Genomic DNA, 24,952 nt, shown 5'->3' on the forward strand with positions numbered 1-24,952 from the left:
GTGCTGACCGTAGACCGGTGTTTTTTCTCCGGGTAGTCCGGCTTTCCTCCACCTCCAAAACCTGGCACGTCCTTAAATGACCCTGGCTGTTAATAGGACGTTAAACAAAAACAAACCAAACCAAAACTCATAATGGTGGTTTATAAGACCTAAATTTATATTCACATCAGAACTAATAACCTGTCGTTTTGACCCTTTATTGGCAGACGAGACGATATTCACGATGGGAAATAGTTATGTATACAACAGCTCGAAATGATGCCCGTCACGACTAAGTGGATACTAAGAGTATACATTGTATGTGCATTTTTGTTGTTGTTTTAAATTCTTAAAATATACGATTAGAAGTTCAAGTTCTTGGAAGGTGGAAATAGCATGAACTAAACTTTCTTTGGTACATGTATGATATGAAAATACACCAAAGTTTAGTATTCTTGTTTTAAATCGGTAATTGCTTGCTTTGAATAGCAGCAAATTATTTTTTATGATAATCAATTGTAGATCAATTTTAGTTGACACTTTATATTGAAAAAGTACCTTATTTCCTTAATGCGATATACACTTAACATCTTATTAACAACAGAACATATAACGTGCATAACTGGATAACTCGCGATAAAAAAAACCCCCAAAAAACCCTTCGGTTACCTCTTTTCCCCCCAAGGTCAAGGTACAAAGTTCACAGGTTGACAGTGTACACATTTATACTGGTGATGGAGCGTTGGGCGGGACGTGTAGTCCTCATTACGGGTGCCTCTGTAGGAATTGGAGCTGCCTTGGCCAAGAGACTCGTCCAACATGGAATGAAAGTTGTTGGCTGTGCACGAAATGTACAGAAAATCCAGGTACCGTGTTATGCCATTTTATTCCTGATAATTTGTACACATGCACACAATCTAAGGGAAACAACTCGTACACAACGAAGTGGTTTTAACGATGATACCTTTAATTTCAGTCATTTAATATTCTGCATCTCTTGTTTTCTTTTCGGGCCCAGGAAACAGGCAATGAAACAGTGCTTTTCCAACCTGATTTATGGGGCATAAAATTGTTGTGTTCCTTCTATAAAGTGTAACAAAACTCGGTCACTTTATAAACTTCCTCTTGTTGTATATTTGTGTTGCTAGTTAAGTTTAATGAAGTTAGTATTATTCATTTATTCCTTGAACCACACTAGATTTCCCATTTTCAAGAGCCCTGGTCCCATTAAAAAAAATGAAATAAAAAGTTACTGATTATCAGACTCGTGATCAAACTATTTAATTCTCCTGACCCATGCTATTATGCCAACTACGAAGATTTAACATTTAGTTCGCATTAAGTTATAACACAAACCTGGTATATGTCTATTAATTACAGTACCACTTCTGATGATTATTATAACAAACCTGATATATGTGTGATGCTAAACTGCTTATATTACCAGTTTGTTGGTTGGGTATAGTAACATACCTGTTGTCAAACTATTTATAGTACCAGTTTCTGATGAGTATAAAACAAACCTGATATATGTATGATGTTATACTTTTTACAGTACTATGCTGATGGGTATAAAAACAAACCTGAGATGTCATACTATTTATAGTATCATTTTGATGAGTATAAAAAGTAACCTGATATATGTATGCTGTTATACTTTTTATAGTACTATGCTGATGAGTATAAAACAAACCTGATATATGTATGCTGTTATACTTTTTATAGTACTATGCTGATGGGTATAAAACCAAACCTGATATATGTGATGTTATACTATTTAATAGTACTATGCTGATGGGTATACAAACAAACCTGATATATGTGATGTTATAGTATTTATATTACCAGTTTGATGAGTATAATCTGGTATATACCTGGTGCTGATGCTATAATATTAGATAATTTCTGATTAGTATAAAAACAAATCTGGTATATATCTAACGTTTTATGTATAGTATCTGTCTGATGGTTGTAACACAATTTTCGAATACTTTTTGATGTTATTCGAATGCATTCACTTTTTAGTATACATATGTTTAACTTCCATTACAACTTGTAACATATGCCTTCTGTTATATATTTATATATCTTTTCTACACCACACAAACCCATTACCTCCTATGAAATATATGTGCTTTCTTTACATTTTCCTTTTGTACCTTCCTTTATGTCTTTTTTCAAGTCTTTCCTCCTTTTCCCTATGTTACTCTTATGGTTGGGTATGTTGGCTATAGTCTCTCGCAGTATAAAACGTTGGTGGGTGCAACTGATGACTACTCCTGTCGATACTTAATTTTCGATGATTATGGGTAATGATTTAGTACAATATAGAGCAGCTATTGGTTGTTTCTACCAGCGTACACATGGTATATTAACTACACTACATTTTGTCATATTTAATTCTATAGGTAAAATTCTAAAAAGATGCAGGTCTAGGTTGATGCATAGCATTACTACATTATTATTAGCCATTCAAACTACTTTGTCTGCCATTACTAATAATTCCTGTTTTCTACTTTTATTACAACTCCTCATCCTATCCTGTAACGACGTTCATCCTAACCCTGGTCCGAATAAAATAAATGACATTTCTGTATTTCATTTAAACATTCGTAGTCTGAAAAACAAAATATCGTTTCTGGAAAATATAGCGTCAGATTACGATGTAGTTTGTGTCACTGAGACTCACCTTGATACTTCAACTGTAGATGCTGATATACTCCTGAGTGGCTATGATTTATACCGAAAAGACCGTGAAACACCGGGAGGGGGCGTAGCTGTTTACACGTCCAGTCTCTTGTGCACTCGTCGTAGAGTTGATCTAGAATTCCAGGAGGGGGAGTTGATTTGGACAGAACTCCAGTTTCCAGAGCAAAAATACCTTCTATGTACAGTGTATAGACCTCCACAATGTGCTCTTACTTTTTGGAATTATTTCCGACACTCTATTGAAACTGCTCTTAATGAAACTTCACGGGTAGTAATTGTTGGTGACATAAACGTAGATCTTTTAACTGTTAGTAGAAATCATGCAATTGTTGATATTCTCGACTCCTTTCACCTTTCGAATATTATAGATAGACCGACACGTGTAGGTCGCACTAGCTCGAGCTTACTTGACCCCATTATACTGTCCGACACGTGTAACTTTACTTATGCAGATATTATTGACGTTGAAAGTGACATTTCGGACCATAAGGCGACAACTGCTGAATTGACTGTTAGAACGAATTTCAGAAGGACGTTTGACAGGGAGATTAGATGCTATAATAATGCAAATTATGATTTATTCAATAGTATATTAGACGAGACGGACTGGGTTGACTTTTTTGCGAATGCTAATTCACCAGATGATATGTGTAATCTTTTTACGACTAGATACCTCGACATAGCCAGAGAATGTATACCGACCCGGACTGTGACGATCAGATCAAATGACAAACCTTGGTTTGACTCAACTTTACGTAAGGAAATTAGGAAAAGAAATAGACTGTTGAAATTATATAAATCAGACCGTTCAGACAGAAACTTATCTAACTTCCGGAAGCAACGTAATCATGTAAATAACCTGAAGAAACGAACAAAAGAACTTTTTTATGCTGATATAAATGGTATCTTAGATAGATATTCAAGTTCAAATCCTAGAAATTTTTGGAAAATTATTCGTAAATTAATAAAAACACCTCATGATTCGAACATTATCCCACCTATTAGAGATATACATGGTAACATTGAAATGTCTGATGATAATAAAGCTAATATTTTAAATGATTACTTTGTTTCAATTTCTACTATTGACGACAATAATTTTGATGTACCGACAGTTGAATTACGGACTGGCTCCACTATTTCTGACATACAATTTGAAACGAGTGACATAACTGACTTACTGAAATCATTAAATATAAATAAAGCTGTTGGGAATGATAAAATCAGTCACAATATGTTAAAAAATACAGCAAATTCAGTAGCTTTACCATTGAGTATTATTTTTAGAGCTTCTCTGGAAACTGGAGTTTTTCCTAAATTGTGGAACCATGCATTAGTTACACCTTTATTTAAATCTGGGGACAAACATATTTTTTCAAATTACAGGCCAATTTCACTACTCAGTACGGTTGGGAAAGTTTTTGAAAGGTTAATTGTTAAATATTTAAATAATTACTTGCTAGATCATTCATTAATATATAAGTTTCAGTCTGGTTTTCAACCTGGCCATTCGACAGTTCATCAACTTATTGAAATTTATCACACTTTGTGTGAAAATCTAGAAAAAAGACATCCTACATGTTTAGTTTTCTGTGATATATCGAAAGCTTTTGATCGTGTGTGGCACAAGGGACTGGGGGTGAAACTAGCAAACTATGGTATTAGCGGCAAACTTTTAAATTGGCTTTTAAATTATATAAGTGAAAGGAAACAACAAGTTTGTGTGGGTGACTCTAAATCACTTGTTAAAACTACTAACGCTGGCGGTCCACAAGGTTCTGTACTTGGTCCCTTGTTATTTATTTTATACATTAATGACATTTCCGATAATCTACAAAGTCTTTCAAAGTTGTTTGCAGACGATACGTCATTATTATATTCAAATCCATCCCCTCAAAATGTTGAATCTGTAATCAACAACGATTTAGAGCACATTCAAAATTGGGCAAATAAATGGTTAGTAAAGTTTAATCCTTCCAAAACAGAGGCACTGCTTATCCATAATTCTGAGCTAGATTATGTAATTGATATTAAATTTGATAATGTTAGTGTGAACTTCGTAGAAAATCATAGGCACTTGGGAGTTATATTGGACGGAAATTGTAAATGGACCAGTCATATTGATAGTATTTGTAAAAAGGTATCGAAACAGATAAGTGTTTTGCGTAAACTTAAATATATATTAAATCGCCACACTTTATATAGAATATATACTTCGTATATTATACCATTATTAGAATATTGTTGTGAGGTATGGGATGGGTGTAGTCTCGGTGACTCAGATAAACTAGAAAAACTTCAACTAGAAGCTGCACGTGTGATTACGGGATTACCATCTTACACTAGTATACAGTCATTATATTCTGAAAGTGGTTTAGAACCTCTTGCTATTAGACGCTCTAGGCGAAAATTGCAGCTTTTTTTATAAAATTAAACATAAATTATCTCCAAATTACCTAACATCACTTCTTCCACCATTAATATCAGAAAATTCTCAATATAACCTTAGAAATGCCAATAATTACTCGTTACCAAATTACCGTTTACATCTTACTAATTCATCTTTCTTTCCCTCTACTATCCAACTATGGAATCATTTAGATAACGAAATCCGACAAAGTGTTACGTACTCGGCCTTTAAACATTCTCTTCAAAATTTTACAGACACAAAAGTTCCCTTCTACTATCAAATTGGTGACAGAAAACATAACATTATGCATGCAAGATTAAGAAACAGATCTAGTACTCTTAACAACGATTTATTTCATGCAAATTTGATTAATTTTAAACACTGCCAATGTGGACACCCTGTTGAAGATGCATATCATTTCTTTTTTGAATGTAATAATTACTCTGTTCAGCGTTTGCAACTGTTTCGTGATCTAAATTATTTCATCCCACTAGACCTGCAACTTCTGCTATTCGGAAAAAATGAACTTTCTCATCAAGAAAATGTAACTATATGCCAATCAACCCAACTATTTATTAAAAATACAAATAGATTTTAAAAATATCTTAATTGGAAATTAATGTACATTGTATTTTTGTCTTTGCGGACTCGGGTGACATTCGGGTGTGTGTGAAATGTTATAAATGAAGGACCAGAAAAGAAAAGGAGGAAGACACCACTGGCATGGATTATCATAGACATTAGACAAGTTTGAACGAAAGGAAAGTCGAATTGTGTACCAAAGTGATTGTTGCCCGAGTCCGCTTAGGTCTACCACAGAACTATTTGTCTTTTTGAAGTATTTAGATATACATGTATATCCCATATATATAAGATTATTTGTATCAATATCTTATAAAATCTCTTTCTGTCTCTCTCTTCCTTCCCCCCTCCAACTCCCCCTCTCTTCCCCTTTCTCTCCGTCTCCCTCCCCTTCTGTCTCTCTCTCTCTCTTTCTCTCTATTTCTTATAAAATTAGATTGTAAATATGTAAATAAAACTACCATCATGTGAATTTTTTCTCAATGTAAAATTGTATCGGGAGAGGGCTTAATATAAGTTGGAAAACTTGTGCCCAATCCCTTTGTAACAAATTGTAAATTACAAATAAAATATGTTTAAATCAAAATAAATCAATTTAACATATTTGACGCCTGAGAGTACGCATCTGAAATGAAGCAGCCCGTATACAAAAACTTTGCAATATGATAATTTATGGACACATTGTATTACAATGCCTGTGTACCCATATCATTACCGGTAAATAGTATGAATTATCTACTATATACTTTGTTATACTCCCGACCACTCAGTTATAACTGGCTAAATAATTGTACGTGTATTTTTTTACCCAGGGCTCTGTGGAATTTTAACAGTTTCATAGAGTTAATTATAGATGAGCATATATGAAAAAAACACGAAAAAAAAACCCCAAACAAACAATACATATATTAGTATGACTCGAAAACTGGCAAACTGTTTTCCCATCCCATAAAAATATTTGTATATGTATTGACTATTTTGATTAATGAATAAATAATGTTTAAACTAAGAACACACTCTAGAATTTCTGACATACCTTTCAATATAAATGCCATCACTGACGTGTACTCAAGACATGAAAACATGGTAACGCTGTAGGTAATAATACAATAAGTCACAATATGCTTAGCATGAAATATCTTTAACAAGAAATGTCTTTAAAAAAGATAAATGGCATAGTTTTAGTGCTGGTGGTTATAATGTAAAACTGGTGAAATAAATTAACGAACTAATGCGTTTCAGCATGGATAACAAATCAGTTTGAATCATTTTTGGTGAAAATAAGACTGCATTTCAATCAGGAATATAATTTCATTAATGTTCGTGTCATTTGAAAAGATACATCCACTTATTCAGCTTGCATTCAATCTTAATTTTGTTTCGTTTTTAACTGCATATCTCCATTTTGCATTTACCGCTACATTGACCAATCACATACTTCATCTTGACCATTAACGCCACCTGTCGCGTCATATCCGGGTCCAAAAAGAATACCCCAAAACCCTGCTAATTCAGTTGCTTATCCCTTGCCGCTAATCATTCGCACTTCCTTGGAAGTTGGTTCTTTCCCAACACAATGGAAACATGCTATGGCAATGCCGGTTTTTAAAAAGGAAGATGAACAAGATCCTTCCAATAATAGACTTTAATTATTACTTTACTTTGCACTATAGGTAAAGTGTTCGAAAGAGTAGTAGCTAATTATATTCCCCATAGGCAAAGTATTGTGAGTGCTCCCTTTCCCTCACTCACTCTCTCTCTCTCTAAAATATGTTTAAATCAAATCACATTAACCCTTCTGTCTTTGCGCAATGTAAGTGTGTGTCCATCCCGTGTACGTCTACCATGTACGTCCACCATGTACGTCCGTCTATTGTATGTGGTTCCTTTGTAGGTGAGATAACTCCATTTTATATATAATGTAAATAGGATTCTCTCTGCAACCCTAAACATTTGCAGATTTACAAAGAATTGCTGCATTTTTTTTCATCTGTATTGAGAAATTGTCCCCCCCCCCCCCCCCCCCCCCCCCCCCCGAAAAGTCAAGATATCAAGAAAATAGCATCGAAAGGCACAGGCATTTTTTTCATTTGTTTTGAGAAATTGTATATTTTCCCCGAAAAGTCAAGATATCGAGAAATTAGCATCCACAGGCACAGTTATTTTCATTTTAATTTTTTTTCAATAGTTAAAATGGGGTCTGGTAATCGCGATCGTTTCAACGTTTTACTTTTTTCAAGCATGGTTATTGCTTTGTTCAATTCTCTGGTGAACATAGTTTGAAAGAAGTTGGCGGAAACATTAAATTTTCCTAGATCAGATACAGTCATCCCCGATATGCCTTTTTTTTCTATATTTTGCGTTTCGCCGGGTCCCCGGTCCTTATCTGCTCCATTATATATATATTTTTCTATCAAGATGAGGTCTATATTTACAGTCTACGGGTTTTCTTTTTGGGATTGATCAATTTAATTTGACTACTTTCTTTGTTTTGGTGAGAAGTTTTGGAAATACTCAAATTAAGGTCAAGTATTTGAACAAACTTGGAAGTCCTTCATACCCAACTTGAAACTCGTCCAATATCAGGACCCCGGACCTCTTGGTTATTGTGAAGTTGTTAAATGATTTTAACACATTTGACCTTGAAAATAGGTTTTGGGAACTCGTTTTGGTGGCCCTTTATGGCATCCTGTAACTCAATACCATCAACATTTACCTGTTGTTATCGAGAATAAGTCATTCAACATGTTTTTACGTATTTGAACCTTGACCTTGATAGTACGTCAATGTAATGTATTTGGTTACCTTTCACCCCAACATGTCACTGCCCCAATGACCCTGGGTGTCTTGGCCATTTAGAAGTCGTTTTGATATCTTAAACACACAACCCCTGTGGTTTTGGAAGGAGGTCAAGTTCATCTGAACAATATTGGTTGCCCTTTACCCAAGCTAAACACACAGCCCCTGTGGTTTTGGAAGGAGGTCAAGTTCATCTGAACAATATTGGTTGCCCTTTACCCAAGCATACTACTTGCTCAATACCATGACTATTGGGATCGAAGAATCCATTTAAAGATTTTAACACGTTTGACCCTTTGGAAAGCAAATCGTGAGAGTAGGTCAAGGTCATCTCGGTAACACTAGCCCAATATAATGATCTGGGTTGTTCGGTCAGTGAGAAGTACGTAGTTAATTGGAAATGTTGACGGGTGACGGACAGCACCACGATCAATATGGTTGCGATTGGACGTTCCCTGTTTCTCTACTTTAATATAGATTTTTACTTCGATTGCACCACAGTATAGATCCGTTGTTCTATGTAGGCATAGCTGTAAAACATTTGACTAACTTATGTGACAGAAATATCAGCGTTCCAATTATCACAATAGTCAAAATTTTGCATTGTCAAGAGCAGAAACCGTACCATGGGATAACCGAACGGAATCAGCTTGCACAAGAATTAAGCTATTAAGATTAAAAAAACGTTTTTTTTTCAACAGTCAAAATACATCATGTGACATATCACACTAAAATATGATAAAACTTGTACAGCGGTCTTACCTACAGTGTCTTTATTTTGGTATTTTAGATAGCAGGATAGAACACAAATATATCTGTTTTACTTAGAATACAGCCACATAGATTTTTTCGTTTTTTTGGCAATGGAATCCAATTTTCCATTTCTGGATATGTATAGTGGACCTGTAGCTATTATAGTATGTATCTATACATACAGGACTTGGCGGAAGAGTTGAAGACCGAGAAAGGCACTCTGACGGCCATCAAGTGTGACATCACAAAGGAGGAGGAGGTCTTGGACATGTTCGCGAAGATCAAGGCCGATTTTGGAAGCGTTGATATATGTGTCAGTAATGCTGGTCTTTCACACGACTCCCCGATCCTGACAGGCAGTACACAACAATGGCGGGAAATGTTGGATGTAGGTACCTCACTGTAGGTTTATGTCACATGATGTACGTCACATGACATCTATCCCTAGTCTGTAACGCGGCACAATAAGATATAGACGATTTCTGTCTTAATAACATGGTAGATGTCACGTGATGTAGGTCATATGACATCTATCTCTGGCCTGTAACACGGCACAATAAGATATCGAAGACTTCTGTCTTAATTACATGGTAGATGCCACGTGATGTAGGTCATATGACATTTAACCCTAGTCTGTATCACGACATAATGAGATATGTCACTAGCTGACTAGCGTGTTTTAACTACATGTTATCTAGCACACGACGTAAGTATCAATTACCTCTCTATTTACACAATATCGGTTTCCCTGGTATCTAAGCTTTCTCTCCGAGTGACAACAGCCCGTTGTCCCTAGTCTGTTCCACTTGGCATATGACGTTTTGGGTAACGTATTCGTGTTTTGTCTTTGTTAGATTTGACAAAATGGTTACTCTTGACCTAACGTTATGACATACATTTGTCTGGTATTTGTGCCACATGGCAACAGTGTGTCCCTTAGAGATGTATAGCGCACATTAACTCTACTTGGTATGCCAAGCCATGAAGTTTGTGCAAGAAGGGCATTGGTTCATATGTTGTGATCCTAGTCAATATTGATCAACTGTTGTGATCCTAGCCAATATTCACCATATGTTGTGATCCTAACCGATATTCACCATATGTTGTGATCCTTACCGATAATAATCATATGTTGTGATCCTAGCCGATATTCATCATATGTTGTGATCTTAGTCAATATTCATCATATGTTATGATCCTAGCCGATATTCATCATATGTTGTGATCCTAACCGATATTCATCATATGTTGTGATCCTAGCCGATATTCACCATATGTTGTGATCCTAGCCGATATTCATCATATGTTGTGATCCTAGCCGATATTCATATGTTGTGACTGTAGCCGAAAGTCATCATATGTTGTGATCCTAGCCGATATTCATCATATGTTGTGATCCTAACCGATATTCATCATATGTTGTGATCCTAGCCGATATTCATCATATGTTGTGATCCTAACCGATATTCATCATATGTTGTGATCCTAGCCGATATTCATCATATGTTGTGATCCTAGCCGATATTCATCATATGTTGTGACTGTAGCCGAAAGTCATCATATGTTGTGATCCTAGCCGAAAGTTATCATATGTTGTTATCCTAGCCGATATTCATCATATGTTGTGACTGTAGCCGAAAGTCATCATATGTTGTGATCCTAGCCGATATTCATCATATGTTGTGATCCTAGCCGATATTCACCATATGTTGTGATCCTAACCGATATTCACCATATGTTGTGATCCTTACCGATAATAATCATATGTTGTGATCCTAGCCGATATTCATCATATGTTGTGATCTTAGTCAATATTCATCATATGTTGTGATCCTAACCGATATTAATCATATGTTGTGATCCTAGCCGATATTCATCATATGTTGTGATCCTAGCCGATATTCATCATATGTTGTGATCCTAGCCGAAAGTCATCATATGTTATGATCCTAGCCGATATTCATCATATGTTGTGATCCTAGCCGAAAGTCACCATATGTTGTTATCCTAGCCGATATTCACCATATGTTGTGACTGTAGCCGAAAGTCATCATAAGTGGTGATCCTAGCCGAAAGTCATCATATGTTGTTATCCTAGCCGATATTCACCATATGTTGTGATCCTAACCGATATCAATCATATGTTGTTATCCTAACCGATATTCATCATATGTTGTGATCCTAACCGATATTCATCATATGTTGTGATCCTAACCGATATTCATCATATGTTGTGATCCTAACCGATATTCATCATATGTTGTTATCCTAACCGATATTCATCATATGTTGTGATCCTAACCGATATTCATCATATGTTGTGATCCTAGCCGATATTCACCATATGTTGTGATCCTAGCCGATATTCATCATATGTTGTGATCCTAGCCGATATTCATCATATGTTGTGATCCTAGCCGATATTCATCATATGTTGTGATCCTAACCGATATTCATCATATGTTGTGATCCTAGCCGATATTCATCATATGTTGTGATCCTAGCCGATATTCATCATATGTTGTGATCCTAACCGATATTCACCCACCGCACTTTTGTTCTGATATTAACTACTTAAGTATTGAACTGCCTTCCTTGGAAAGTTTTCGACCTATAATTCCCACCGGGTTGCAGACAAAAAGCGTGTTATGATTAATTTGTCTGTGAGAATTATAGGACCATAACTGTCCAAAGAAGACAGTTTTACATTTATATTTCCGTTATAAATTTCAGTCGCTTTTATATTCAACCTGTCCCAAATACATGCGACCGTTCCCGGCAAAAACATTGTTCGTAGAAATAAATACACAAAAACAAATTTCTCTTGCAACATTTTATCAATATATTCAATCTTTTTTATACAACATAACTACATTAGTTTTTGGGACCCGGAAGCTCCCAACTCTAACCGTTTTGGCTACTTAGCCGACGGCGCTCAGTCAGTCCATTCGACACCGAAGACATATGAGACCTCCGTGTTTAGTCAAAGAAACATGCTCCGTCAGCATAGTGACAGAGACATTATCAAACCACACCGACCCGGTCCTTTTACACGGGTTACACTGATCAATCGGGCTTACTTTCTATTTTGTTTGGTAAGGTTATATGGTGGCCGAGCAAATGAAAATATAATAAACTATCATGATTACTTGAAATAGATATATTTTAGCTCGTCTCTTCGAAGAAGAGTGAGAGCTTATGTCGTCACTCCGGCGTCGGTGTCGGTGTCGGCGTCGGCGTTGGTTTTCCAAATGTTAAATTTTTGGTGCAAGTGTTGAAAGGCTTAGTAATTTATGATAATATGGTCCCTGTGGGGGTCAAACTATCCCCTGCCGGAGTTAAACTAAAAGATTTTTGAAAATTTTTAATACATCATTTTATAATTGTACTAGGGTGCTGATAATTGGTAATGGACTCCCTCTTGGGTTAAACTATCCCCTGCCGGAGTTAAACTAAAAGATTTTTTGGGGGAAAAACCAGAATTTTCAAATTTTTGGACTTAGAATATTTCTGCGTTAAGTTTTTGGTGCAAGTGTTGAAAGGTATTAATACATCACTTTATAATTGTACCAGGGTGCTGATAGTTGGTAATAGACTCCCTCTTGGGTTAAACTATCCCCTGCCGGAGATAAACTAAAAGATTTTTTTGGGAAAAAACCAGAATTTTCAAATTTTTGGACTTAGAATATTTCTGCGTTAAGTTTTTGGTGCAAGTGTTAAGAGGTTTTAATACATCACTTTATAATTGTACTAGGGTGCTGATATTTGGCAATAGAGTCCCTATGGAGTAAGACAATCCCTTCCTAGAGTAAAACTTTAAAAAATAATTGGATTTTTTCTTTTTAAATCTGTTTTTTTTGTTTTTGTTTTTAAATCTTTGGACTTTGTGTTAAGTTTATATTGTGAGTGATGAAAGGCATAGTAATACATGGTATTAGGTTCCCTGTGGGGGTTAAACTATCCCTTGCCAGAGTTAAACTGTAAACTTTTTGTGCAAATGTTGAAAGCTATTTAACACATCACTTTATGATTGTACTAGGGTGCTGATATTTGGTAAAAGAGTCCCTATGGAGTTACACTACCCCTTCTTGGGGTGAAACTGAAAATAAAACAATGTGAAAATGCTCACAATAGACAATTTATACCGGTCCACATTTTTTAAGGGAGACAACTCTCATTAGGATAATATTTTGTCAAAAAATTGAAGAAATATGTCCAAAAGCAATTACATTTGTATTTAATATATTCATTTAATCTACAACAGCATAGCTTGTCTCCCGAATGTTTGTCAATAAATAATTTATATATATATAAATTGGTATGGTTTTGAAAATTGCATGAATTCACAAAGCATAATCTGATCAAGTAAACAATATAAATATTATTAATGCAATTTGCGAAACCATTCCAATTAATATATTTTAATTATTTATTGACAAACATTTGCAAGACGAGCTATGCTGTTCTCCAACAGCTCTTGTTAATAATTTGGGGCTTGCTTGAAATAAATATTATACATTTGTTATACATGTAATGTGAGGTTTTCTTGAAAAAAATATACTTGTTTAAAAATGAGGTTTGCTTGAAATAGATATACTTGTTTTCAAGTGAGGTTTGCTTTATCTTCTATAAATTAGGTGAATGTGCTTGGCCTGGCAATATGTTCCAGAGAGGCTGTCAAACAGATGCGAGAAAAAGGAATAGACGATGGTCACCTCATTCTCCTCAACAGGTGCGTCATGGTATTGAAGAATAGGGATAAGTAATGTATATAGGTCCAACACACTAATATCTCCACTCCAGTATTTTACCTTAAATCGTATTAATTATCTCTAACCCGACGGATCCTCAACACAACAACCTTTTAAGATTTTTTGTACTTGTTATTTCTTCACGTCATCTTTACTTTCCGAGCCATACCACGTGCACACTACTGATAATACAACACACTGGCTATCTTACTATGTGTCCCTTGCTAAATGTCCATCCAGGTTTGTAGAATACTTGTATTCACCTTTTCACCTGGGTTCCTGAACACCTACGTTATGTACGTGTTGTTACTGACTTGTTATATATAACTACCCAGTGGCGTAGGAAGCGGGGGGGGGGGGGGCAAACATATCTTTTTGCCCCCCCACTTTTTGACATCCAAAATCTAAAAAAGGGGATAAAACGCGAATTTATATATTCATTTCGATAAATATCTGTATATTTCCGAACCGATAATGTTTTCTTGAAGGCAACGATAAAAACTTTATCTTGTACATCCGGAACATTCCGACTTTTATACTAGTATATTAATCCTCAGACCTGTGTGTCGGTCGTCTGCAATAGCCTGGTAAGTCAATATTTATATCTTAATACGCAATTTTGTTTAACTTCATCACATAGATTCAATAAGTTGATGATAATTTGTGAAGTTAATTGAGTTCATAATGAGAAAAAGACAGAAACACAACATGAAGAAGAATGCGCGGTTTTAACGTGAATAGAGTGATACTAATTACCGACAGGTACGAGAAAATACAAAAAAAAAATCGTCTCGCGCCTACGGCGCTCGCTTTATCACTAAATTACTGCCCCCCCCCCCCTTTCGATTGCAGATCTACAGGGGGGCTTCGCCACCCTGGGACCCGCTGGGCGGCCCCCAGACCTCTCGCAAAAAGGAAAAAAAATCGGCTCGCGCCTACGGCGCTCGCTTGATCATTTAATTACTGGACCCCCCTTTCGAAAACTCCTGGATCCGCGCCTAATCCCGAATTATTGGAAATGTGCTATATTCATTTTCCGCGGAGGCTTAGACCCCCTTGAACCCCATATCAGGGCGCTGCCCTGGACCCGCTGGGCGGCCCCTCGGACCCCACAAAAAAAATCGTCTCGCGCCTACGGCGCTCGCATTATTACTAAATTACTGGACCCCCCCCCCCCCCTTTCGAAAATCCGGGCCGGGCCTGGTGATTCATGTTTTGCTATATTTAATATATATATTCTGATTTGCGTAAATAACTTATTTTGTACTACATAAATTATCAAAATTATCATGGGATGTTGAAATGATAATTATTGGCTAATTTTGCGGAGATGGCATACGATTTGTTTAGTGCGTAAAATTTAAGGTTAAAAAAATTGTGCCCCCCCACTTTTTGACGACTTCCTACGCCACTGCTACCTTCTGTTGTTTCCCTCGTGTCTTTGACGGGGAGAAACAGGAACCATGCCACGCATGTTTACATGTAACTCGTGCTGCACTCATTAAGGTCATAAACTGTCCGAACCTCACACTCATTTTGTTGGTACATGGCACTAATAATTTGTATACCCTGTCATGTATGTATTTTAGTAGTCTGTTAATGTCGGTATTAACCTGACTTAGTTAATTATTATTACGCAATCACTCGATTGTATGTTTGTATAATACAGCAATACTGTCCTACTGTGCTAAGCTTTTGTATGACCAAGTTTTTTCCGAGGCTGCTCAAATTTTCATTAAAAATGTGAGTGACGTCATAGGTATATGCATGTATATATAAAAAAATACCCATAAGTTCTCCAACCGACTCCCTTCTCTTCTTTCCCACTCTTTCCTTTTACTTCATACTGTACCCACTCTACTTAATTTCCTATCTGTCCTCGTCAGCTGAAAGGCCGTACGGCCGTAATAGCAGACGTAAACCCCATAAATAAATAAATAAATAAATACCAGCCTTTCCATTTAAGGAAATTTTACATCCAGGTCATATACGAGAGGTCAAATGTCATTGGTCAATAGGATAAAGTTTGGCCCCATTTCAGCCTCCGGATACCCGTAGCTTAGGTTCACCCCTTCTTGGAAAACGACGCCATATTAGATTAGGAAAAAAACAGACATTAGTGAGAAAAAAAAGAAAAAAAAAACAACAAAAAACAAAATACAAATCTTTGACAAAAGCCATGCAAATCACCAACATAGGATCAATGGCGCCGTCCATCGTCCGTAAACAATCTTGCAATCTGTCGCCATTTCTTCTTGAAAAGTACCGTAGGGATATTCCTCATACTTCATGTGTAGGTTCTTCCTGGTCCTTAGTTGTGCCATTTGAATTTATGTTTTTGATCAGAAAACAAAATAGCCGGACAGACTGCCATCTTGGATTATGACAATTGAAGTTTGTTATCGCTGTTTCTTGAAAAGTACTGGAGGGATATTCTTCAAACTTCGTGTTTATGTTCCCCTTGGTCCCTAGTTTTGCAATTCGAATTTAGATTTTATTAGAAAGACACAATTGCCGACAGGCGGCTATCTTGAAGATCCACAATTGAAAAGTACTAGAGGAATGTTTCTCAAACTTCACGATTAGGTTCCATATGTTCATGTTATCAGATTTATAAAAGGAAAAAAGAGAGAAGACAAAAATAGAGAGATCATCTCTTTCCTTTGCGTTTCTTACAGTATGTCTGGTCATCGAATTATCCACAGTAGTCCTGGGCATTTCTACACTGCCACCAAGTTCATGGTAACAGCTTTGACTGAGTGTCTACGACAGGAACTCAATGATCTTAAATCTCATATCAGGGTCACGGTATGTTTCACTTGACAGCATTAGCCTGTTTTAAGGACATGTTATGTCGTAATTATTTTTGATCAGGCGGAGTGTACGTCCCAGTAGTAGTAAGATGACGCTTGAGAGTGATCATTGAATGACTCCACAATTTCCTTGCCTCGCTATGAACACAATCTAAACGTATTTGGACCTTTCCTATTGTTTCAGACGTTTTGGGGACTAGATTAAAATTCGGTAAAAATCATACCCCGGTGTTCATTACTAGTACTAGGTTTTATTAAATAATGCGTTTGATTTTGCTTAACTCTATTCATAATGTATATTATACAGTTATTGTATGGTTTGTAGGAAATACCCATACTATAACTGTTTTATTAAACCAGCGATTAAATCATTCCATTTTTTTTTGTATTTCGAACTTTAATATGTTCGGCCTCGTGCAAGAGAACAACGGTCGATTACCAGTACCTCGTATCAGGGGCCGCGGTGGCCGAGTGGTTAAGGTGTCCCGACACTTTATCACTAGCCCTCCACCTCTGGGTTGCGAGTTCGAAACCTACGTGGGGCAGTTGCCTGGTACTGACAGTAGGCCGGTGGTTTTTCTCCGGGTACTCCGGCTTTCCTCCACCTTCAAAGCCTGGCACGTCTGACCCTGGCTGTTTTATAATAGGACGTTAAACAAAAAAAAGAAAAAAACAAACCTCGTGTCAAATATTCTGGACTATTGCACTGACACTCATGATATATTTGTATTTACCGACTATTAATCTAGCCCCCAAAACGTCTGAAAATGTGCTATACACTCTTGGGGAGTCCATTTACATAGACTGTAACACATTCTCAGGTCCCCGTGGTACAAAAAGCGTGCGTACTTCCCAATACTAAAATATTTTGACGCCGGGAAACTGAACAAAATCACTAAAAACCGGGAGTGTGTAACGAGAAAGGATGATCATTTACACAGATGTACTAATTATTCCATAGGGTATCAGCCCAGGGATGGTCTACACGGAGTTCCAGGGGAGGATGTTCAAGGACATGAGCAAAGGAGACGAGATTTGTACTGCTTATAAGGTAATGACAATATTAATTTCAAATTATTTACTTGTTTAACAGGACTTAAATCTATTCTTGGAACCAGTTTCTTTTATATTTGATCAGTTCACTAACCTTTCGAAGTGTACAGAAATAAATCTCCTACCCCGTAGCATGCCATGTTGTGCCAGTGTGAAAGGGAGTTCGAGGCAAGTCAAACATTACTCGTTTGACTATAGAAGTTGTGTTATTTCATCTTATTTTCTACCATTAATGTCTATTCATCAACATTCTTAAAAGAGTGTGTGGTAAGTGGAACTAATTAAAGTACATATTAAGTATACACCTTTGTCTACATTTCTATATATACATGTATGTTACAGACGCTGGAAGCTGATGATGTAGTGGATTCCATTGTTTATGCTATCGGAGCTCCAGGCCACGTCCAGGTATATAACAAACCTATCAATTCTGACCGTCAGTGTACTGTAAGCTGACAGTAATAATGTGGACGGTCAATTACTTACGTAAGGTAGTTAACTGTACCTAGTAATAATGTGGACGGTCAGTTACCCACGTGAGGTACAATGTAGTTAACTATACAACAATGTACCTAGTAATATGGACGGTTAATTACCCACGTGAGGTAGTTAACTGTACCTAGTAATAATGTTGACGGTTAATTACCCACGTGAGGTACAATGTAGTTAACTATACAACAATGTACCTAGTAATATGGACGGTTAATTACCCACGTGAGGTAGTTAACTGTACCTAGTAATAATGTTGACGGTTAATTACCCACGTGAGGTAGTTAACTGTACCTAGTAATAATGTTGACGGTTAATTACCCACGTGAGGTAGTTAACTGTACCTAGTAATAATGTGGACGGTTAATTACCCACGTGAGGTAGTTAACTGTACCTAGTAATAATGTGGACGGTTAATTACCCACGTGAGGTAGTTAACTGTACCTAATAATAATGTGGACGGTCAATTACCCACGTAAAGTAGTAAACTGTACCTAGTAATATGGACGATCAGTTACCCACGTAAGGTAGTTAACTGTACCTAGTAATAATGTGGACAGTTAATTACCCACGTAAAGTAGTTAACTGTACCTAGTAATTATGTGGACGGTCAGTTACCCACGTAAAGTAGTTAACTGTACCTAGTAATCATGTGGACAGTCAGTTACCCACGTGAGGTAGTTAACTATACCTAGTAATATGGACGGTTAATTATCTCCATTATATCCCCCGCAACGAAGTTAATTTTATACTGGAATCAGCCTGTCGGTCTATGTCGGTCCGTCCATCTATGGATTTTAACCAAACTTTCCAGACACATGTTCTTGTCTCCCTGAGTGCCATTAAGTTCAATCCAATTTACCGTTGTTATGACCCATGATGAAAAACAATACGTGTCATTTAATTGTCATGGTCGAAAAATGAGCCATTGGCTTACAGTTCTAGTTTGTTTCAGGGAAAACACATGGATCTAGTTATACTATTTTTAACACGTTAGTGGTTTAGTGTTTGGGTATGAGTTAACGGGTTTAGTGTTTGGGTATGAGTTAACGGGTTTAGTGTTTGGGTATGAGTTAACGGGTTAAGTGTTTGGGTATGAGTTAACGGGTTTAGTGTTTGGGTATGAGTTAACGGGTTTAGTGTTTGGGTATGAGTTAACGGGTTTAGTGTTTGGGTATGAGTTAACGGGTTTAGTGTTTGGGTATGAGTTAACGTATGTATTGTCACTATTGTGTGTTAACATATGACTACTGTGTGTTACAGGTACATGATATTTTGTTACGTCCTACGGAGCAGAGCACGTAAACGATCCGGACATTCCTCCAGACTCCGCCTACATGATATATTACTGGTTATATTTAACGGAGTACACCTTACTCTGGAGTGCGAATTTACATGTAACTTTACATAATACCATATAGCATACAGAAAATAAATCTCACTGAGCTGACATATCTGTCGAAGCTGACTTTTACTGCAGGACCTACAACGCCACTTGACGGAGGTAGATGATGTTTACCTGTCACCTGTCCATTGGTTTGATTCAGCCAGCTTCAATTCGGGGAATTCTATAGAAAATCAACCTCTAATTGATATAAAGTCGGCATCAGTTCCGCGATAGATGACAACTACATGTATTATCGTACCGCAGCCTCCCAAACATACACATACACATGTACCGAAAAATAGTTTTATTTATAATTTCAAAAATATAATTTAGTTAAATATGTTAGCCCATTTATGAGACAGACTGTGTCAGCTACTAAGCTAAAGTATATACCTACTTAATCATGTATAAAGGCTGGTCACCTGCCATACAATTTACCAGACATGTTATGTAAGAGATTAGTGGCCTACGAGTTCCATGTATAGGTATTAGGTAACTGTCTGATGTAGGAAATTGTCAATCGGTGTATTTAAGTCTTGTACATATAGCTGAAAGGGAGTCTTGGGTTTGGCACTCAAGCCGGCCGCTGGCCGAAAGGCTGACCACTACTTTAGGATGCCATATTTTGTACAAAGTGTATATACATGTATTGGACTAATAAACTACATATGCAGAAGATGAACCAACTTATATTATACACACACACACACACACACACACATGGGAGGCTGCTTTAAAGTGACCATACCTATAAATAAGACGTTTAACTATATAAAACCAAAACCAATAGAAGAAAATATAATTGGGCTGATATGGCAACAACGTGTTCTATCCAGTATGACCAACCCGAACCCTTTATTTGTCGACATATTCCCCATAATATCTCCATTCTTTGATTTGTTATATACATAGTTCCATTGTTAATTGAAGTGTGAAACATCTGAGATACATCCTAAAACATTCTTCTCAGAGTTATGTCCAGCAATTTAGACACTGTAATACATAAAACAGAATAAAGTATAAGATATTGCATGCTAAAAGTTAATAAGATAAGAATATTATAATTAATTAAGCTATAAAAAATGGTACAGTAAGTAGCTACATTATCTTCCATGAATCAAAAGCTACGAAAAGTTACTTTTTCTCCTCCACGTAGCATAAAGATGATTGGCTCGAAGATTTGGGGGAGATTTATTTACTCCTTTCCTTTTCAATTTCCAGGGGAAGTTTATATTTTGCCAGCTATCGGCATCAATATTTTGCTTTGATATTTTCTGTCTTTAATATTTCCCATTCACTTGTTAAATGACTTTTGTGTTTAAACTATATCCATTAAATTTGCCATATTCAAGATGCAATAAAGATCGGCCTGGAATTTAATCCGTGATCTCCGAACTCCAGACGGACGCTCAAACAATTTTCAGGAAGATGTGGTCAAGTTGTTCTATATATCTGATATGTACTTGTAAGTGTGTGACTGATTAGTTAAGGTGAACATGTTTTCCATATTTTATTTAGGATACCAAAAACGTACAGAAAACCATTTAATTAACAAGTTATCCATATAATTTTCCGTTTGTTAATTGGCCCTAGATAAAAAAATTAATGAAATGCACTTATTTAGCTGACCGTTTCTAATGGAGTTTTTTTGTATTATTGCTACATATTATATACATGTACGTACTCTGCCAAAGTTAAATGTGAGATTATTAGAATAAAATCGCCTTGACACTGTTCTTTGTGTATTTTGTGTAAGGATTCTTTGAGTACACCATACGGACAATGTAAGTGGGACCAGTCCTTACTGTTGTTACAGGAGTGAAATATTGACTTCTTCAATAAATCCTGTCCACGTTCGCCTTCCTTGCTTCCAGCATTCCACTCCAGAGCTTGGTTGGTTTTAATTTCGTCCCATATTACCATTATACGTTTCCCCGAAGTCTTTGTTGTCATCAAATTCAAATATCATTTTATACCTCTGTTCACAAGACAATGCATAGAGAAAACATATCTCCTATATAATCTTATTATTGTAGTGTTCGCAGTCGATACAAAGCACTGTTTCAAAACAATACATTAAAATTTGTATCAAGGAGGACAAATAATGTTGTCAATTAATCTTATAAAAGTACATATTTTCAGTAGTGTTTTAATATTTGTTGTATTCATCAGTAAATTAATTAAACCTTAAAATCCTATGAGCAACCAATGTTATACATTCAAGTGAATAATGAAATTTGTCACAAATACCTTATACTTAGTTTTTCTTAAACATATAGCTTTTGTTGAATTGTGTACGTCACTTTCCCATTTTTGTTCGTATATTTGATATCATTATATTATTTGATATCCCAGAAGTAACCCATCCCACAGTCATTTAAAATATGTTTAACACAACTTGCGTCATCGTCATATCGTCCAAGCCAGTCCTTATAAGTGGTTGCCTGATATTCGATACCAGCCACCATTTCAAGGCCTCTTCTCAATAACTTTGGCTATAATTTCCATGTCTACTGTGAAGAATACCACATATTATGCACCCGGTGACAATCTTGACTTAAGTATATCTGCCAAGGTTGTCGCCGACTATGAAGCTGTTCTGGAAAGTGTCAAATTGAATAAAGTTGTCGGTTGTACATGATATGTACACTCAGAAAATTAAAAAAAAAAAAAAAAAAAAATAGGATTAGGAGCTGCCTTGGCCGGGAAACTCGTCCGACATCGTATGTACAGTACTATGTAGAAAAAATTCTAGTACAATATACATATATAGCTTTGTACTAGAATTTTTCCATGATGAACCTCGACCAATTAAATAATCCCTTGAGAACGTTTTATTGTCAGTATCTCCTTCCAAAATATTGATAGTTCTTAAATATTTTCAACAGAATTTAAAGAAAGACTCCAGTGATTGTGAACACCTGTACATGTTAATGTAAATTGTATTTTTAAAATATATCTTATAAAGTTCAGGTTAGGAATTTGCATCTAGTTGATTTTCTAGAAGGGGAAAGTATGCAACATTATGAGAGATCGTGATATGAGAAGGGCGATAACTACGACGGTCATGTGAAAATTGAGAGAGCGGTCATCGAGCAGAGAGCATGCTGGTGGGATGATTACAACAGTGAAGATGCTCCCGTAATAAGAAGACAAACGTGGCGCTTGTAGAAAACTCTTTGTCCTGAAGTCAGGGCGTGTAAGACTTCTACCATCCTCGATACACCTAGTTAGCGAAGTGATCGTAACCTGTATCGAGGATTGAATCATAACAGGCGACTAAATCTGAGATATTATCGTTTCTCTTTCTGCTTCCTAATGTCTCCTTTGACGCCTTTTACGTTACGTTGGCCTCTGTGAGGCCTGAGTTCTGTCCCCTTGTCGACACTTAAATATAATGTGTCGTCGGCGGTATGCTTCAGTGAGATGGCACTATAAAGTCGGCATCAGTTCCGCGATAGATGACAACTACATGTATTATCGTACCGCAGCCTCCCAAACATACACATACACATGTACCGAAAAATAGTTTTATTTATAATTTCAAAAATATAATTTAGTTAAATATGTTAGCCCATTTATGAGACAGACTGTGTCAGCTACTAAGCTAAAGTATATACCTACTTAATCATGTATAAAGGCTGGTCACCTGCCATACAATTTGCCAGACATGTTATGTAAGAGATTAGTGGCCTACGAGTTCCATGTATAGGTATTAGGTAACTGTCTGATGTAGGAAATTGTCAATCGGTGTATTTAAGTCTTGTACATATAGCTGAAAGGGAGTCTTGGGTTTGGCACTCAAGCCGGCCGCTGGCCGAAAGGCTGACCACTACTTTAGGATGCCATATTTTGTACAAAGTGTATATACATGTATTGGACTAATAAACTACATATGCAGAAGATGAACCAACTTATATTATACACACACACACACACACACACACACATGGGAGGCTGCTTTAAAGTGACCATACCTATAAATAAGACGTTTAACTATATAAAACCAAAACCAATAGAAGAAAATATAATTGGGCTGATATGGCAACAACGGTGTTCTATCCAGTATGACCAACCCGAACCCTTTTATTTGTCGACATATTTCCCCATAATATCTCCATTCTTTGATTGGTTATATACATAGTTCCATTGTTAATTGAAGTGTGAAACATCTGAGATACATCCTAAAACATTCTTCTCAGAGTTATGTCCAGCAATTTAGACACTGTAATACATAAAACAGAATAAAGTATAAGATATTGCATGCTAAAAGTTAATAAGATAAGAATATTATAATTAATTAAGCTATAAAAAATGGTACAGTAAGTAGCTACATTATCTTCCATGAATCAAAAGCTACGAAAAGTTACTTTTTCTCCTCCACGTAGCATAAAGATGATTGGCTCGAAGATTTGGGGGAGATTTATTTACTCCTTTCCTTTTCAATTTCCAGGGGAAGTTTCATATTTTGCCAGCTATCGGCATCAATATTTTGCTTTGATATTTTCTGTCTTTAATATTTCCCATTCACTTGTTAAATGACTTTTGTGTTTAAACTATATCCATTAAATTTGCCATATTCAAGATGCAATAAAGATCGGCCTGGAATTTAATCCGTGATCTCCGAACTCCAGACGGACGCTCAAACAATTTTCAGGAAGATGTGGTCAAGTTGTTCTATATATCTGATATGTACTTGTAAGTGTGTGACTGATTAGTTAAGGTGAACATGTTTTCCATATTTTATTTAGGATACCAAAAACGTACAGAAAACCATTTAATTAACAAGTTATCCATATAATTTTCCGTTTGTTAATTGGCCCTAGATAAAAAAATTAATGAAATGCACTTATTTAGCTGACCGTTTCTAATGGAGTTTTTTTGTATTATTGCTACATATATATATACATTGTACGTACTCAGTTCTGTGTTAGATCTGCACTCGATGAAAGTCATATGATGGCCATGGAACGCGCTCGTCATGCACCTAAACTAAATCTAGATGTAGGTCATTACATATACGTAATTGTACGTGTTGCACATCTTCTTAGGTGCTGCCTTGCATAGTGTGGGTTTAAAAAAATCTTTAAAAAAAATATTCAAAGAGCTGTCTGGGTCATTTGCGCGATTGTCACTTTTGACGCTCGATACACGTATACGCAATGTAGTCTACATGTGGTCTTTGTTTATGTTTGGCCCTACTCGAGCATATCATGGAGGCAAATCG

General features: G+C 36.2%; 1 protein-coding gene across 1 annotated transcript; it reads left to right on the forward strand.

Moving 5' to 3' along the window:
- The first annotated feature begins 670 nt into the window (after nucleotides 1-670).
- Nucleotides 671-19,827, forward strand: LOC117328501 (dehydrogenase/reductase SDR family member 11-like). Its single transcript, XM_033886041.1, has 7 exons — nucleotides 671-845; nucleotides 9,417-9,620; nucleotides 13,870-13,964; nucleotides 16,662-16,791; nucleotides 17,758-17,847; nucleotides 18,192-18,257; nucleotides 19,602-19,827. Exons 1-7 carry the CDS (start codon nucleotides 714-716, stop codon nucleotides 19,641-19,643), a joined length of 759 nt encoding a protein of 252 aa, XP_033741932.1. The 5' UTR covers nucleotides 671-713; the 3' UTR covers nucleotides 19,644-19,827.
- Nucleotides 19,828-24,952: the final 5,125 nt, after the last annotated feature.

This window comes from Pecten maximus, chromosome 1, assembly GCF_902652985.1.
Source record: "Pecten maximus chromosome 1, xPecMax1.1, whole genome shotgun sequence".
Classification (NCBI taxonomy): domain Eukaryota; kingdom Metazoa; phylum Mollusca; class Bivalvia; order Pectinida; family Pectinidae; genus Pecten; species Pecten maximus.

Excerpts from the sequence above, each read along its gene's own strand:
- LOC117328501 (XM_033886041.1), top strand. The coding sequence starts at position 714 with ATGGAGCGTTGGGCGGGACGTGTAGTCCTCATTACGGGTGCCTCTGTA. Across the intron at positions 13,965-16,661 it reads CACCTCATTCTCCTCAACAG|TATGTCTGGTCATCGAATTA; the intron begins GTGCGTCATGGT and ends CGTTTCTTACAG. Across the intron at positions 18,258-19,601 it reads GAGCTCCAGGCCACGTCCAG|GTACATGATATTTTGTTACG; the intron begins GTATATAACAAA and ends TGTGTGTTACAG.